This window comes from Ursus arctos, unplaced genomic scaffold (assembly GCF_023065955.2).
Source record: "Ursus arctos isolate Adak ecotype North America unplaced genomic scaffold, UrsArc2.0 scaffold_23, whole genome shotgun sequence".
Taxonomy (NCBI): domain Eukaryota; kingdom Metazoa; phylum Chordata; class Mammalia; order Carnivora; family Ursidae; genus Ursus; species Ursus arctos.
The window spans coordinates 3,786,467-3,801,770 of NW_026622908.1; the positions used below are offsets into that span (position 1 = coordinate 3,786,467).

At 47.1% G+C, this 15,304-nt stretch overlaps 1 protein-coding gene across 18 annotated transcripts in view; it reads left to right on the plus strand.

Annotated features, from left to right (window-relative positions):
* Positions 1 to 15,304, plus strand: part of TEAD1 (TEA domain transcription factor 1) — a 260,007-nt gene that overhangs the window by 175,373 nt on the left and 69,330 nt on the right. For 11 of the 18 annotated variants that reach the window (XM_048213483.2, XM_044379696.3, XM_057317462.1 and 8 more), the window contains exons 3-5: positions 9,186 to 9,250; positions 11,630 to 11,692; positions 11,782 to 11,844. In XM_048213483.2, the coding sequence (XP_048069440.2) occupies positions 9,186 to 9,250; positions 11,630 to 11,692; positions 11,782 to 11,844 (191 nt within the window). The remainder of the gene's footprint in view (positions 1 to 9,185; positions 9,251 to 11,629; positions 11,693 to 11,781; positions 11,845 to 15,304) is intronic. The other 7 variants (XM_057317459.1, XM_057317460.1, XM_044379694.3 and 4 more) reach the window with 2 other exon arrangements.

Here is a 15,304-nt window from a genome sequence, read left to right on the forward strand (position 1 = left end):
ATTGCAACTATGAGCAAAACCTTAGAATGGCAGGATAGTTCGGGGAACTGAGAGCCCCACGTGCGTTTGGTTGGTGGTAAGTAGATTCAGGTGGTGGGGACGTGGTGTGTCATGAAAACAAAACGTGAGGGCCAGGTGGTGGGACAACATTGAATACTATACTAAAGCAGTTTGATCTTTAGCCTGCAGGCAGTGGGCCGTTGAAGGTCTTGGGACAGTAGAGTGGCTAAGCCAGAGCTGTGCTTTGTAGGTAGCTGTGTCTGGGATGGACTAGAAAGAACAGCAACCAGAGGCAGAAAGGAGTAAGGCCAGTGAAATTATGCATTAGAGAATTAAAAAGGTGATTCTCCAGCATCTCTTACTGCCTCCAAGAGAATGAGCCATTAGAAAAACTTACTTCATTCATATTTATTTTCCTTCTAGAAATAATGACGACAAAAAGAATTTATCTCCAGTGTAGAAGGATTGTATTTCATATGAAGCATTGGACAGCTTTACTTGCTTGTCTCCTTTTGACCCTTGTATTGTCGTCTAGGGCAAACGCACAGTTGGTAAGCTGTCCTGCCGAGATGAAGGAGTGCACGGTGTTTTATGGGGCCATCACTCGATCATGTTATCAGCTGCCGTTGACTGATAGGAACTCCGAGGAGCAGAATTTGAGTTATCGCCAGGCATTTTGAAGGGATGTGAGGAATAAGTTCGATGAGCCAGAGGTTAACACAGCCTTCCTCTGTGTATTCTTTCTTCTAAAGCTGCTCCTTATAAGCCCCTGGGTGAACGCAGACGTCTGTAGGCTCGTTTAGGGACATGCCAGCGTTCACCTGCTGAAGGCCATCAGTGCATTTTGTAAGCCTTTAGATAGGGAACACACAGTACCAGCCCCTGATAACCCAGAACAGGCTGTCTGGCCCTTTCTGGTGATTTTCCATATGGGTGCTGATTTTTGGTCAATGATTTATATCGGGGATTAACGGAGACACTGGTGTCCAGACTTCCTCATTGCCAGTGCTCTGGGGTTGGTTCAGACGTTTGGGTTTTTTTGGCAGGGGGTGGGGAGTGAATCCTCGTTATCCCCAGTCTAAGCTTTGTGCCCCCTCCCACTTTGGTCTCCATCCCTGTCATTCAGTCATCCATTCCATCAGTATGTACTTCTGAGGCCCTGCTGTGTTCTTGACCCCGGGGGGTGCACGGCGATGAGCAAAACGCGGTGTGTGGTCGATGCTCCTGTGGCACTTCCTGTCCGGAAGTGGGAGAGGCAGGCATTCATCATGTGAGCAGTCAGATAAATGGGACGTGGTGGCTGTGACGCAGGCGCGGGGAAGGACGGGGAGACTTGACCCCGTTCTTACAGGTGTAGGTTCCTTGAAGGCGAGATGGCATCTTTATGCCCTCCTGATTCTGGCATGTTGCGTGTGGTCTTGTAGTTGTTGTCCCCTGTCTAACTAGAGGGTGACTGGCCAGCTTTGGCAGACACCCTCCCTCCCCCCTGCCGCATTGTTGCTGGTACAGTCAAGCAGGGTGAAAGAAAAGGTGAATTATTAGCTCTTCCCAGGTTAGTTAATACTCTTTACTGCCTCCTCTGGGGGGATCCGGAGATATAAACTCCCTATATATGCAGGTGGACAGGGTCATTAAACATCCCCACCTGTAGACCCCTTTCTAGCTGAGGACGCTTGGCTCCCACTTCGTCCCCTACGCCTGTGCTTTTTGGTGTTGGCTCTCATAGCCTAAGATATTTTTTCCTTTAGATGAACCTCAGCTGATTTTTTAAAAAATAAGAGTTGATGGCTAGAGAGTATTTTGCCACCACCTTAGAGAACTGTGCTGAGAAAGTGCTCCTTAAACCCTTCTTTCTGTTGGACACTGCTGCTGTGTTGGAGGACAGAGCTGTCTCCTGCGGTGTTGTCACCTGGCAGAAGCCATCATCTTTGCTTCTTCTCGCTGGGTCATCTTTTCCTTTTCTGTTTTCACTTCATGTCGATGATCCAGTGTCAAACTGGATTATAGGGAAGTAGGAGCCCTTCTTCTGCCCCTGCCGGTGACTCACTCCGCAAACATTGAGCTGCCTGGGAAAGAGAAACAGAAAATATGAATGTCAGTGGTTCTTACTCTCAGTGACTCCAGCATCTGGCTGGGGCCAGGACATGCACCCAAAAGATAGAGTATAAGGCAGAAAGGCTATAAGCCAGCAGCAAAGCAGCCCAAGTCAGAGGCTGTGGGTGTGTAGGGAAAGGCGAGGCCTCTTCCATCTAGAAGGCTTCTGAAGGACAAGGCATTTGAAAGGTGGGCAGAATCCAGACGTGCAGAAATGGGCCGGAGCCGTATGGGACATGAAAGCAGTTGTGCGGGCAGGTCCGAAGCTCAGAAAGCTCAAGGTGTTACCAGGGAAGCTTCTGGTAGTCTAGTAGGGCCATTGAGCTGAGTTAGGGCTCGTGAGGGTGTGTGGAAGACCGTAAGGTTACAACCCAGAGCAGCTTTGTTCCAGCAACCAAGGGAAGTTTGAGTTTTCTTTCTGATTCTCATTCTTTACATGGTTAAAAGATAGGCGGAATCCTCAGGTATCTCTTGCAGCCAAGGGAGGGCCGGCGTGCATCCGCCAGAGCCCCTGCCCTGCTCCTGGGCTGCTCAGCCCTGCCCTGGCATGAGTTTGCCTCTGCACTGGGCTGCCGCCAGGAAGAGGAGGTCCCATTTGTTACTTCTTTCTTTGTGGCTCCCTGCCTCCATTCAATTACAAAGTGGCTCTTGCACTGCGAAAGCCCAGTGTCTCTGGGCTACAATTTCTAGCCACAGACCCTGCATTTGCTGTGCCTCAAACATGACCTTGAGGCCACATCCCATCACACACCCAGGCCACAACAACGTTAACCAGTCTTCCGTGTAGGCAAGGCAAGCCCAGTGCAAACTCCACGCCTTTCCCTTGGTGTCTCACTTTCCTTCGCCCCTTTCGTGGGAGATTTCATGGCCGTCCGGGATGCAGGAGAAGCCGTGATGGCTCACTTTCAACGGTGTTCTGTTCTTTAAGAGAAAGGAAGGATGAAATAAAAGCTGGATTGCCGTGCCCAGAGAAGGATCCCAGTATAAAAGTGGCAAGTCAGGCTCTGTCTGTCTTTGTGGCTGCAGAGCCTCAGACGGAAAGAAGCAACAGGGAGGGTGTGTGTTTCTAAAGGACTTTTTCTGCCACAGAGAAGCTGTAGTGTAATGACACTTAGTGGTGGAGTGTGGCATTGCCACTCAGCTCTATAAGCTATTCCAAGTATGTATAGAGAAGTACCAAGGAGAGGTTGCCGAGCGTAGAATCTGGAAACTCGTGGGCTCAGAAAGGAAGTGTGCAGTGGTCACGGGAGCCTACGGGTCAGCAGGTGCCAGATTCCTGCTTATATGTGTAAGGAAATGCTGCTTTTCCACCTGGAATGGCCTTCCACCCCCGCCTCTCTATTCTTCTTGTCAAAGTCCGTCTGATCACTTGAGTTAGTGATATGCATACTGAAGTCTTAGGAAGAGTGTCCTCGTGCCTGTGACCACCACAGCAACACGGAATGCAACAACGACACTAAAATAAGACAGCTTGCCGGACGGGTAGAGAAATGGAAGGACGTGTCGAAACGGGTATAGACAAAGTGAATGGTAGGATCTAGGAACCGGGTATGTGGTGTGCACTGTGGAATTCTTTCTGTAAAGAAACTTCTGTATGTCTGAAATTTTTTGTAATAAAATGTTGGAGAAAATGCCATCAGTCCTTCAAGGCCTAGATTATGTTCCAGTACTTTGGGGAAGAAGGCTTTCTAGACATTCTCGATTACTTGTGGCCGATGACACGTGCATGTTATCAGACCCTCTTTCATGGCAGTAGTCGGAGTGGGACCTGTAGAGCTGGTTTGCTCTTTTAGCTCTTGTGTTGGGCACTGACCTCCTTGTGGGCAGGCAGGCTGTCTTCTCTTCATATCCCTGATGCACCAGGCAGGCATCGTGCAAGGCACAAAGGAGATGGTCCCCACTTGACAGTAGAATGAGTTTAGGAATGTCATGAATAACTTTGCGGTTACCTTTGTTGAAAGTCATGTTTGTAGTTACTGGATCAAGCACCACTGTGTGTGTGTGTGTGTGTTTTATTTTTTAAAGATTTTTTTAAATTTATTTATTTTAGAGAGCGAGAGCATGAGCAGGGGAGGGGCAGAGGAAGAGGGAAAGAGAATCTCAAGCTGATGCCTTATTGAATACAGAGCCTGATGTGGGGCTCGATCTCATGACCCTGAGATCACGACCTGAGGCAAAACCAAGACTCGGACGTGTAATCAACAGAGCCATCCAGGCGCCCCTGTGTGTCTTAGAAGAGAGAGTGAGAGAAGTTAGGGTTAACAGTTCTAATACTCAGCACTCTGATCATGGCTATAAAACAAGACTATGCTGTGTAGAGCCAAGGCCAACTGCCAGTTACATCAGTGATCGTTGGTGCCCTAAGCTCCCAGTCCTTGGTAAAGGAATTCTGCACGTTAGGACCACAGTTCATATCCAGGGCTCTGGACTATATGGGTTCACCTCATTTGGAGAGCCATGCTGTAGAAATACATAGAAATCCGACTCAGGATGTTCTCTCAAGGTCACGGACAAAAATCCATTCAGAACCTAGTTGAGGGGCACCTGGGTGGCTCAGTCGTTAAGCGTCTGCCTTCGGCTCAGGGCCTGATCCCGGGGTCCTGGGATCGAGCCCCGCATCGGGCTCCCTGCCCCGCTGGGAGCCGGCTTCTTCCTCTCCCACTTCCCCTGCTTGTGTTCCCTCTCTCGCTGTCAAATAAATAAATAAAATCTTAAAAAAAAGAAAGAAAAAGAACCTAGTTGATTTCCCCCAAATATATACAACCCCAGGTACCAAAAAGATATTCTTAAATCATTTGGAATGTCATGCTTGTTTCCATAATGGGTAGGCATATTTTAGTTCTGAGAAGATTTAGAATTGAAAATAGAAGATTTTAGTGGACTCAATGTCATAGTGTTAATATTCAACTGAGAGGATCTACACATATTGGATGTTTTTAAGTGATTATTTAAAATAATTTGGCCCATGCAGCAGGTTAGCCTGTTTTCCCAAATTAAAATGTGCAATGAAGTAATTGATTTAGACTTGATTTTTGGGAGGGTTGAAGTCTTACTAGATTCATAAGCAGTGTTAGAGTGTTTAAGATAATTTATTAGGTTTCTAAGAGTTTAAGGAAAGGTTTTAGAAGTTAGGTCAAACAATTCTAATAATTAAAAGAATTAAATATATTCTAAATTAAATACGGAATTTTAAATGTTTAATGTAGTTTAATTGCTTTGTAAAATGGACCAAACATTCTATGAATGGCCCTTTGAAAGCAATTATAGAGGTGCCTGGGTGGCTGCGTCGGTTAAACGTCTGACTCGTGGTTTCGGCTCAGGTCACGATCTCTCAGGGTGGTGAGATTGAGCCCCGAATCTGGCTCTGCACTCAGCAGTGGAGTCTGCTTGAGATTCTTTCTCTCCCTCTCGTCCTCCCTGCTCACGCGCATGCTCGCTCTCTCAAAAACATACATAAATCTAAAAAAAAAAAAAAAAAGAAAAAGGAAAAACCCCCAAACAAGAAAGTGATTTAAAAAATTATAGGATATGGGGGCGCCTGGGTGGCACAGCGGTTAAGCGTCTGCCTTCGGCTCAGGGCGTGATCCCAGCGTTGTGGGATCGAGCCCCACATCAGGCTCCTCCAATGGGAGCCTGCTTCTTCCTCTCCCACTCCCCCTGCTTGTGTTCCCTCTCTCGCTGGCTGTCTCTATCTCTATCGAATAAATAAATAAAATCTTTAAAAAAAAATATTAAAAAAAAATTATAGGATATGTAAGTTGAGGATGAACTATAGTGTTTAAATTTGTTTTTTAAATAAATGAATAAGGGTGCCTGGGTTGCTGAATCTGTTAAGCGTCTGCCTTCAGCTCAGGTCATGATCCCAGGGTCGTGGGATCAAATCCCACATCAGGCTCCCTGCTCAGTGGGGAGTCTGCTTCTCTGCTCCTCCCCTGGCTCGAATGCATTTCTCTCTCTCTCTCGCTCACTCTTTTTTCCTCAAATAAAGAACTAAAATCTTAAATAAATAAACACATACATGCCTACATACACAAACACATTTTTAAAAACCAGGTGAGCCCAAATAGTGTTTCTGTGTACAGAGCTGCCCTCACGGTGATTAGAAAATTCCCATGAAATGAAGTGATTAACAAACTCTGTGCCGTCAGGTAGATGACGAGAGTCAGTTGAATTTGAATTTAAAGTCGGAATCAGCGGTATTCCTTATGCAGGCAAGAAACACAGAAACCTCAAGTTAAGTACCCTTCGTGGCTTCAGTCATGGTAGGGAAGAGAGAACACAGGGCTTGGAAAGGTGATCTTACTTAGGTTAAGAACGGGGAACTAGGGGTGCCTGGGTGGCACAGCGGTTAAGCGTCTGCCTTCGGCTCAGGGCGTGATCCCGGCGTTATGGGATCGAGCCCCACATCAGGCTCCTCCGCTATGAGCCTGCTTCTTCCTCTCCCACTCCCCCTGCTTGTGTTCCCTCTCTCGCTGGCTGTCTCTATCTCTGTCAAATAAATAAATAAAATCTTAAAAAAAAAAAAAAAAAAAGAACGGGGAACTAGAGTCACAAGTTTCCGTGAAATGGTGGCTGTGACACGGTGCTTGGCAAGAGTCAGCTGCTCAGGGAGTGCCCATGGTAGACGTCATCATTTTTAGCCGTGCTTTAATCAGAGTTTGCATTGCCGTTGTTTAACTCCGAGGGGTGTGTGTCATTTGCACGGACCCGGGTGTGTACAGTCAGGTGTGGCTGTGCTGGGGCTTGATCTCAGAGTGCCCTAAGAGATCCCTTGTGGAGGTTCTGTGTCACGTACATCACACAACCTCGTCTCCATTCACGGAAAAAGAGTAGGGAGTCGGGGATGTTTTTGCCATCAGGCCAAGGTTCGGATGAAACTGCGCGTCATACAGAACCCTGGATTTATTTTGTGCTGGCCACTCAGTCCTGAACAGGACGCACAGGGAGACCCTGAGCTGGAGGACGCTTGGCTTGTCTGCAGACATTGTCATTTAGGTCTGGCTTCTGGTAATTACGCACTCCTGGCCGGGCTCTGCTGTCCGCACGCCTTTGAGACAAATTGCAAAATCTGTACAACCATCTGAGCGATGGAGAAGTAGACCCCAATGACACTAGAGGGGATATTGGTAGTTCTCAAAAGTTTGAGAGAGACTGCTTAGAGAAGCAGTTCTTAAACCTGAATTTAGAGGTCCTTTTCCTGTGGTGAAAGGGTAAGTTCAGACAGGATCCTGACGGGCTGCAATGATAGGCTTAATCTCACGGGATGAAATGCAATAGAAATAAAAATGTAAGGTTCTGTATTTGGATCAGAAAAATACCAACTATGCATGAAAAGACTGGCACAGAGGTAGGGATATATATGATGTGTGGTCTATATGAAAAAAACCTCTAGGAGTTCACATGACATACATTTCACAGTTTATTGTGGTTCCCCAAAATCAAATGCAGCGTTAGGCTGCATTAACAGAGGTAGAGTGTTTAGGATGAGGGAGGTGATAAAACTTCTGCTGTGGACTTGTCATAGGAGGAGCACCACTGTAGTTCTGGGCTCCAGGCTATGAAAGGAAACTAGACAAAGGATGTCCCTGGATGGATATAGTCGTGTTCCAAAGCTGTCACAGGTAGCAGAGGAACAGAGGAGGTTTGGCTTGGGTACAACTCCAGGAAGACCTGAGAGCTGTCATTAATAGCTGAAAGTCAGTCATGTGCATAGCCTCGTTCTTGTCAGAGGAATAAGGAGAATCTGGGGATGAGAGTTATAAGAAGCCCCAAATAAGAAGAGTCTTCCCCTCTCCCCCTTAAATATGTTTTAAGGTCAAATAGACTGCTTCCATAATTCTAGAAGTGCTTGGTTAGGCTTCTAAGAATTGAGGCTTCTAGCAGTGGGAGCAGATGACCCAGAGGAACTTGCCAGCCCCAGGATTCCATGATTCCTCTGCCTTCCAGTGGTGACCCTGTCCCGCGTGGTCCTAACACAGGCAGGCAGCAGACAGAGCCATGATGACAGGAGCCGATGTCTAGGCAGTGCCGAGGGCGTCTTGAGAATCCTCCGACTAGATTTACACACTTAGGTTGGTCATCATTTCTGTGGCCAGTTCTTTACTCCGCCAGGGGAGGTCTGGGGGGTGTGGTCCCTCTCTTTCACCAGAGGCCGGGTGATTTCCTCATTTGTTCCTTCTGGGTGCCCAGCAGCGTGCTGGGTGCTAGGGAGGCTTCGGGGCGAAAGAGAAAGCGCTTGCCCTCCTCGGGTATGCAGCCTTGTCTGGGAAGTAAGACAGCACAGACCAACCCTACCGCGAGCCCTGCCGTTAAGGGCCGTAGTTAACTGCACGGGCGGGTTCTTACTCATGTGCTGTTAGTGATACCTCTCCCCACTCAGCTCTGGGGTCGTCTCCCATCACATTGTACAGTTGTTCGAAGTCAGATGATCTGTTTGAGACCTCTCGGCCTCCTAGTGGGGGAGGGGCACGGGAGGTTTCAGTGTGTACTTTTAGTTATTTTCTTTCCCCTGCAGGTTATAAAGCTGAGGAGGTTAAGTCTTTTTTTGTTATTGTTGTTGCTGTTCTTTTCCATGAACAAGATCTTACGTATAGTTAGTTACTAGCACAGCGACTACCTGTAGGGACTGTCTGCTTTCGTACTGTTGTCTGCTCCGTATGGTGGGAGCAGTTCAGTCTCCAGTGGCCATACTGACTCTAACGGGAGCTAACTAGAAGCCTGGGTGAGGAGGAGCAGGCATGAGAGCTTAGACGGGAACAGAAACAGGTTTGTGGGCTCCACCCACATCCTTCTGTCTGTTGCTCATACAGGTTGACCACCCCTTTAGGGACCAGCACGTAAAGAAACAAAAAGGCACATCTCTATCCTCAGTTGCTAATCATAGTTCGTCATTAAATGCCTTTCATGCCAAATTTCTCCTAGTAAATATTTTTGCAAGCAATTGTACTGTTTTATTTTTCTAGCGTTAATAAGTGTACAGCTCCAGCTTCAAAAGTCTTGAATCTAAATTCTTAGCTTTCCAAGGCTGTTTTTTGGGTTTTTGTTTGTTTTTTAAGGTAACCCATCTTATTGTAAATTCTTCTTTCTTTCAGGTAGGAATGAATTGATAGCCAGATACATCAAACTCAGGACAGGCAAGACGAGGACCAGAAAACAGGTAAACTCACCGGCCTGGACACTGTGCATGTCAGCGAATGGCCCCAACGAGGCATTTTGGCTGCAGTGGCTGTCTGTGCTTTGGCTCCTAGGAGCCCCCAATTTGAGTTCCCTGTAAGGACGTCAGTGTCGTAGGTGTTTTCAATTGGCTCAGTTTTCACTGTTCATCATTTCAGTGACCCCTCACTGTGTGGTCTCCGTAGTGCTTCTTACACATATCTGGGAAAGTGTCACTGTGCAGGACAGTGTAGGCACTGCTCCTGGACCGTAGCTTAATACCTCTAGTTCTTTCCCAAACTGCGCATCTGTAAAACACCGCAGAAGCTGCAGGTGCAAATACACTTGGAAGTCGTGAAACTTGAAGATTTTTCGCATTGTAAAATCCTGGAACCGCTGCCCATGAGTCATCATGTCGATGACACAGTAACACCAGCAGCCGTGAGTCTTGGCCTGAACCTAATACCGAGTGGTGTGTGTCCAGGGAACGGCTGCCCCTGAAGCTAGGCCTTTGGTCGGTAGCTGCCGTGACGGAAATGAAGTTACAGCCTAAACCTTTGTGCAGGGCAGTGTGAGGAGTTTTGCTCTGCCCTTTGTCCGGGCCCTGGCTCTCCTTGGCCCTTCTGATGTAAAGCAGTCCAAACCCCTGACCCAGTTCAGAACTGGAACGGATGAGAAATTCGTGCTTAACGGAAAACAGAGAAAGAGAGAAAGGAAAGAGGCAGGGGGGAATATCAAACCAAACTCGTCGGTGAGTGGCTAACAGAACAAAATTATTTTTTAATGTTGAACTCTGCGGAATCTGTCTGGCATGGATTTTTAAAAAACTATCATCAAACCAAAAAGCAGGCACAACTGTGGTCTCGTTAACTGAGCAGCAGCTTCCCGTCCTCTGCTCCGTGATGAGTTGTTTTCATGAGTGTTTATGGCGGGGAGAGCTTTTCCCCAGGAATGCTTACATGTGCCCCTGCCGGGAGCCTGGCTGCTGAGTCAGCACAGAGGGCCGGGGCCTCCTGCCAGTGTGCAGAGGCAGGGCATTGTCTGTTCAGTGGATGTCCCCCCCCCCCCAGCCCCAACAGTGGACACTGGCCCTGAGCAAGTCAGAGAATCACGCAAGAGCAAAACTCGGGTGAGAACAAGTCAAAGCAGGAGCCGGATGGAGGGGTGAAGAGGAGGGGGGCATTCCTGCTTCTCCGTACTTTAAAAAAGGAAAAAAAGAAAAAGCAAATTGGAAAAAAAATTAATCATTGAAACTCAAAGATAAAAGGCTCTTTTATGACCCTAAATCCTGTTTTTATAGTCAGCAGAGTATTTGAAAATGAAGTAACTGCCTCTCAGTCTGAGTTGCTGAACTTTTAAATGGAAGGTTCTAATTTCTGAAACAGACGGACCCAATTCCCAACGTGCTGAAAAGCACCGGACCTGAGCTGTGTCTGCTGGTCTCCGAGCTCTGGTCATGTGCCCAAACCCCTTCAGTGGGGGACTCTTCTGTATTTAACCAAGTCCCGCTGAAAGAGATGCAAATTTGTTTACCCAGTGGAATCGTTGTGTTTCAGAAGCTGGGCTTGGCTGGCTTTCCACACCCCGGCATCCTGGGGATGGTTTTAGGCAGCCGTTGGTGATACCTCTCCAGTGTGAATTTGTTGTTCAGCAAATCGTGTGGTTTTCAACCCAGATTTCTAACAGGATGGCTGGCTGGCTGTATTCACACTTTTCGCTTTGTAATAATATGCAAATCCACTTGGCGCCCAGTCAATATCCAAAAGAGTAGAAGGATTAAAGATATTTATAAGGGCAAAAAAAAAAATTGCTCTGCTAACTGGGTCTTTCCATTTCTCTTTGAGATCTAATTTACATGTCAGTATTATTTTAACATTTGCTACAGAATCCAGAGCTCTTAATGAGATCAGAATATAACCGACAGCTTCAGCTTTTTGATTGTGCAGAATGTGCTAATTTATGGATCGTCTCTTCTAAATTGAGAAGAAGGGATTTTCCCTCCTGATGCTGAGAAGCTATAAATATTTTCATTTACCTCTAGCCCCACCTTTTAAATTTCATAGAGAAAACAACCCCACTCTCCCCCTCTCATCCCGTGCTGGTGATTTCTCCCTGGTGAGAAAACTAAGAGCCGCCTAACTTTCATCCCGAAATCGAGTCACTGCAGTGATGACCCAGTCTGAAAAGCTTAGAGCAGCGCTGGGGGCTTGGTGTCTGGCTGGGACTGTGTATTCCTAACTGCAGAGCTTTGTTGAGATGCAAATAACCTCCCCCCACCCCCACCCCAAAACCCTCCCAAGGAGTAGCGATTTTATATTTGATTTCCTTTTTTTTGTTTTGTTTTGTTTTGTTTTGTTTCCCCTCATAAACCCGAACAATGTAGGTGTCTAGTCATATACAGGTCTTAGCAAGAAAGAAAGTTCGAGAAATTCAAGCCGCCATTAAGGTACGTCTGGCTTGCCCAGTTGTAGGGGGCTTTTCATCTCCATGGTTACAGGCTTTTCCTTTGTTTTCCTCCCTTCCCCTACCCTGCAGGTGTCTAGTCACATTCAGGTTCTTGCCAGAAGGAAATCTCGTGATTTTCATTCCAAGCTAAAGGTATGCGCTTTCCTGCTTTTTGGCTTGTGGTTGCTACGCATCTCACTTCCTGTTTTCCATGGTGACTGGTGAATGCCTGCTGCTGGGATTCTCGTAACCTAGTTTCCTCGCATGTGAGAGCTGTTTACATTTCTTTGTGTCTAATCTCTCTTTCTGTACTAGCCTCACATTAAGCTCAGAGTGTGTGTGTGTGTGTGTGTGTGTGCGCGCGCGCGCGTGTGTTTGTGTGTCCCTAATAACCATGCAAATGCAGCAGAGAGCTGGTCTCGATAACTTTTCAGCACAGAAACGTGAATTTTTTTTAACCTTCAAATGTCCACCAAACAGCCCTGGGCTAGGAGAGGGGAAAACAGTCCAGAGACACAAAGTTAGTGTAGAAATAGTAAATAAATAAAGTAAGAATCACTTCCAGAGTAGTTATCATGAAATTACTTTAAAAGAATATTTAGACGTTATTTTACGCTTTTTATGTATTTTAAAGAATACTTAACGAAAAACGTGTTTTTTCATGTAATTTTTCATGTGTTCTTTAAACACAGAGAGTGTTTTCTGCCAGATTTCTTCCACATTGCTCAATATTGTTTTTTAAGTGTACGGTTCTGTGATTTAAAAAGAAATTTGAGGTGAGACCCTAAAAAAAAAAATGAGAGATGGGAAAGCTCTTCATTAAACCCATGTTTGCAATTCCATTTATACATGAGTTTACTTTGTTCTTTACGTGTGTCTCATTTTCCAGTTTCTGAAAATATATTTCACAGCAAAAACGGAGGCATTGACAGTTTTTAAAATGCAAGTTTTCCCTATTTTTCTCCCTTTCCGAAATTTACAGTAAAACATATGTGACTTTTTTCCCCATAATGCCCTATTTCAGAAATGCAGAGGGATTGTCGTTTGCACAGACGAGCTTTACTTTATAATAAAAATGAATTTGTAACGCATATTGTTGCCTTTCCCACCTGCCTTTTTTTGCTGTCATTCTGTTCTGATTTTCCCCATAATTTAATTAAATTTGTTTTGGGGCTAAACTTAAAGAGCAGAGTGTGATTTCACGGCACCGAATGCTGAACACTGGGATCCTTCCCAAAGTCCTCCAACTTTTTTTTTTTTTTTATGCAAACAAGGCGGGCTGTGGAACAGGACTAGTGACCAGGAAGGAGCATTTGGTGGCCCTCTGCAGTGGGCAGCATGCTGGCTCGCTCGCACGTGTGGCTGATGGTGGCTGGCTTTTAGCTGCACTGGCTGAGCAATGGAAGACTAAGATAACTTCGTAGATCCTGCTTTTTAACCAAAGGTGCCGTCCTCTCTATGTGGATGTAACTACCCCAGCGTTTGCTGAAGTTCTGACTCTGTTTCTCTGCGCTAATGAATTAATGATGTACAAAAGAAGTTTACAGACATCAGTTCTGTGTTTCCATCTGCGATGTTATGAATTGCTCTATTTCTGTACCATCCGTGTGGTTCCTACCGACTCACCAGGGCACACAGCCCTGGACCAGAAGCCCTGGTACATGATGAATAAAGCTCTCCTGTCCAGAAGGGACCCCCATGGGATGCAGGAAGTGCTCTTCTTCTCATTTGGGAATTTGAAGAGTCTTCCTCGGTGGAAACAGCTAACCGTTACTTTATGCATACGTGTACACACAAACACATGGTTGTATTTGCGTTTGTTCTTACAAAATAAGAAAAGGTGACTTTCCCCCTCCTGTCAGCCCTGGCCCACTCTCCTTTGGGGCAGACCCAAAGAGGAGGCGGAAAAGGGGCAGTAGGGTACCAATCAGCTCCAAGAACCACCTCCATCTTCTTACCGTTACTTGCCTTCCTCCCTGCCACATTATTCTTGGAAAAAGGGAGGCCTTTGTTTTTCCCATCAGCTAATATCAATGGAGCGTTCCGGGCATGGTGTTCATCACGGTGGGCATTTCACAGTCAACCCCCTATTCACAGAGCTGGCCGTGGAAATGGGAATGGGAAATATAGGGCACTGTGGGATAAGTGTTCGCGGAAAGAGCCAAGGGCAAACGTGCAGGGAATCCCAGGGACGCGCCGCCTGGTGATGGGAATGCAAAGACAGGAGCTAGTGTGCTGCAGAGAGCTTCTTGGATGTTCTTTCCATTGAACTCACTGCCAAGTCAGTTCCCTTGTTCAGAGGTTGAGGAATAACATGGAGGAAACCAGGGCTCCAGGAGTTGAACTGATGTGCCCAAAGCCCCCAAGCCTAGCACACGTCACTGTCAGGATTTGAACTCAGAAGTCTCTGAATCCTAAACCATTGCTCTCTTGGGCCGGGTTGCATCCAGTGGAGGTGGGAGAAGGTTTTCAAGCAGAAGGCCTCACGCCGGCGCACCCCATGTCGCCACTCGAGTCCCTTGGAGCTAGGCATGCAGCTTTTGCTACCGAACCTTTCCTCAGCGCCCACGTTTTAGAAGCAAGGTGAATTTTTAACTTCGAGCCCTTGGTCCACGTGTGGGCTTCGTGTGTGACTCACCCTGCGGTGATCATCCGTAACTCAGGGCAAGTGAGGTCCTAGCCACAGAGCTGCTGGGTCACCACCCAGAGGACATTAGGACAGTCCGGGAGAATGAGACTGGCTGTCGCCTGCCTGCAGAGATGTTGCTGCCTTCACCTCTCATGGGCATTTGACGTTAGCGATGCCTTCCTTAACCTTCCGGACCAGCCATCCCCAGGAAGTGGTCTCGTAGGAGAGGTCAATCTCGCCAGTTTTCCGTGTTCTCCCGTCCAGCTCTGGAGTCTAACAGCACTTTGTGGGAGGCAGGGATGAGCCTCCTGGCTGAGTTCATTGTGGGGTCAGGCTGATAGCCACGTGGTCTTGGCCTCCCACACTAACGAGATCAAGTCACTACAGAAGGTTGAAGCCATCCCGGCAGACAGCGAGGATAGCTTCTGGGCGGGCGGTGGGGGAGGCAGGAAGTATCCAGACTTCACAGAGATGTTGTGCTCTGCCTGAGAAGATGTAGCAAGGCCTCCTGGAGAGAAGGTGGCCGTCGACTGGCCGCTTCAGGACCCGTGCTTGTCTGCTGGCCTCAGCCTGCTGCTGGGCATTTTTCCATATGCTTACAAGTCAAGGATTTCTAATCTCTGGGGTGGGCAAAGGCCTGTAGCCCTCCTTGGAAGAATGAAGCCAAGCTTCATCTCTCTGTCCTCCCTCGGAGCTGAAAAAAGTGGTTTGCTCACACCTGGGGCCGCTGCTGGGTGTGGCTTCCATGTGAGCCCTGTGCCTCTAACCCTCCCTCCTTCCTGGGGAAGGGTGTGCTGGAATTCTTGAGGCTGGTTGCTTTCCAGCCTTTTTTAAGCCACAAACTCATATTTCAGATTGAAATCTTAGTCAAAACATTTAATATATAAATGAGTAAATGCTGTTCTTTTTTTTTTTTTTTTTCTTAAGATTTATTCATTTGAGAGAGAGAAAGAGCCCAAGCAGGAGGGGCAGAGGGGGAGAGAA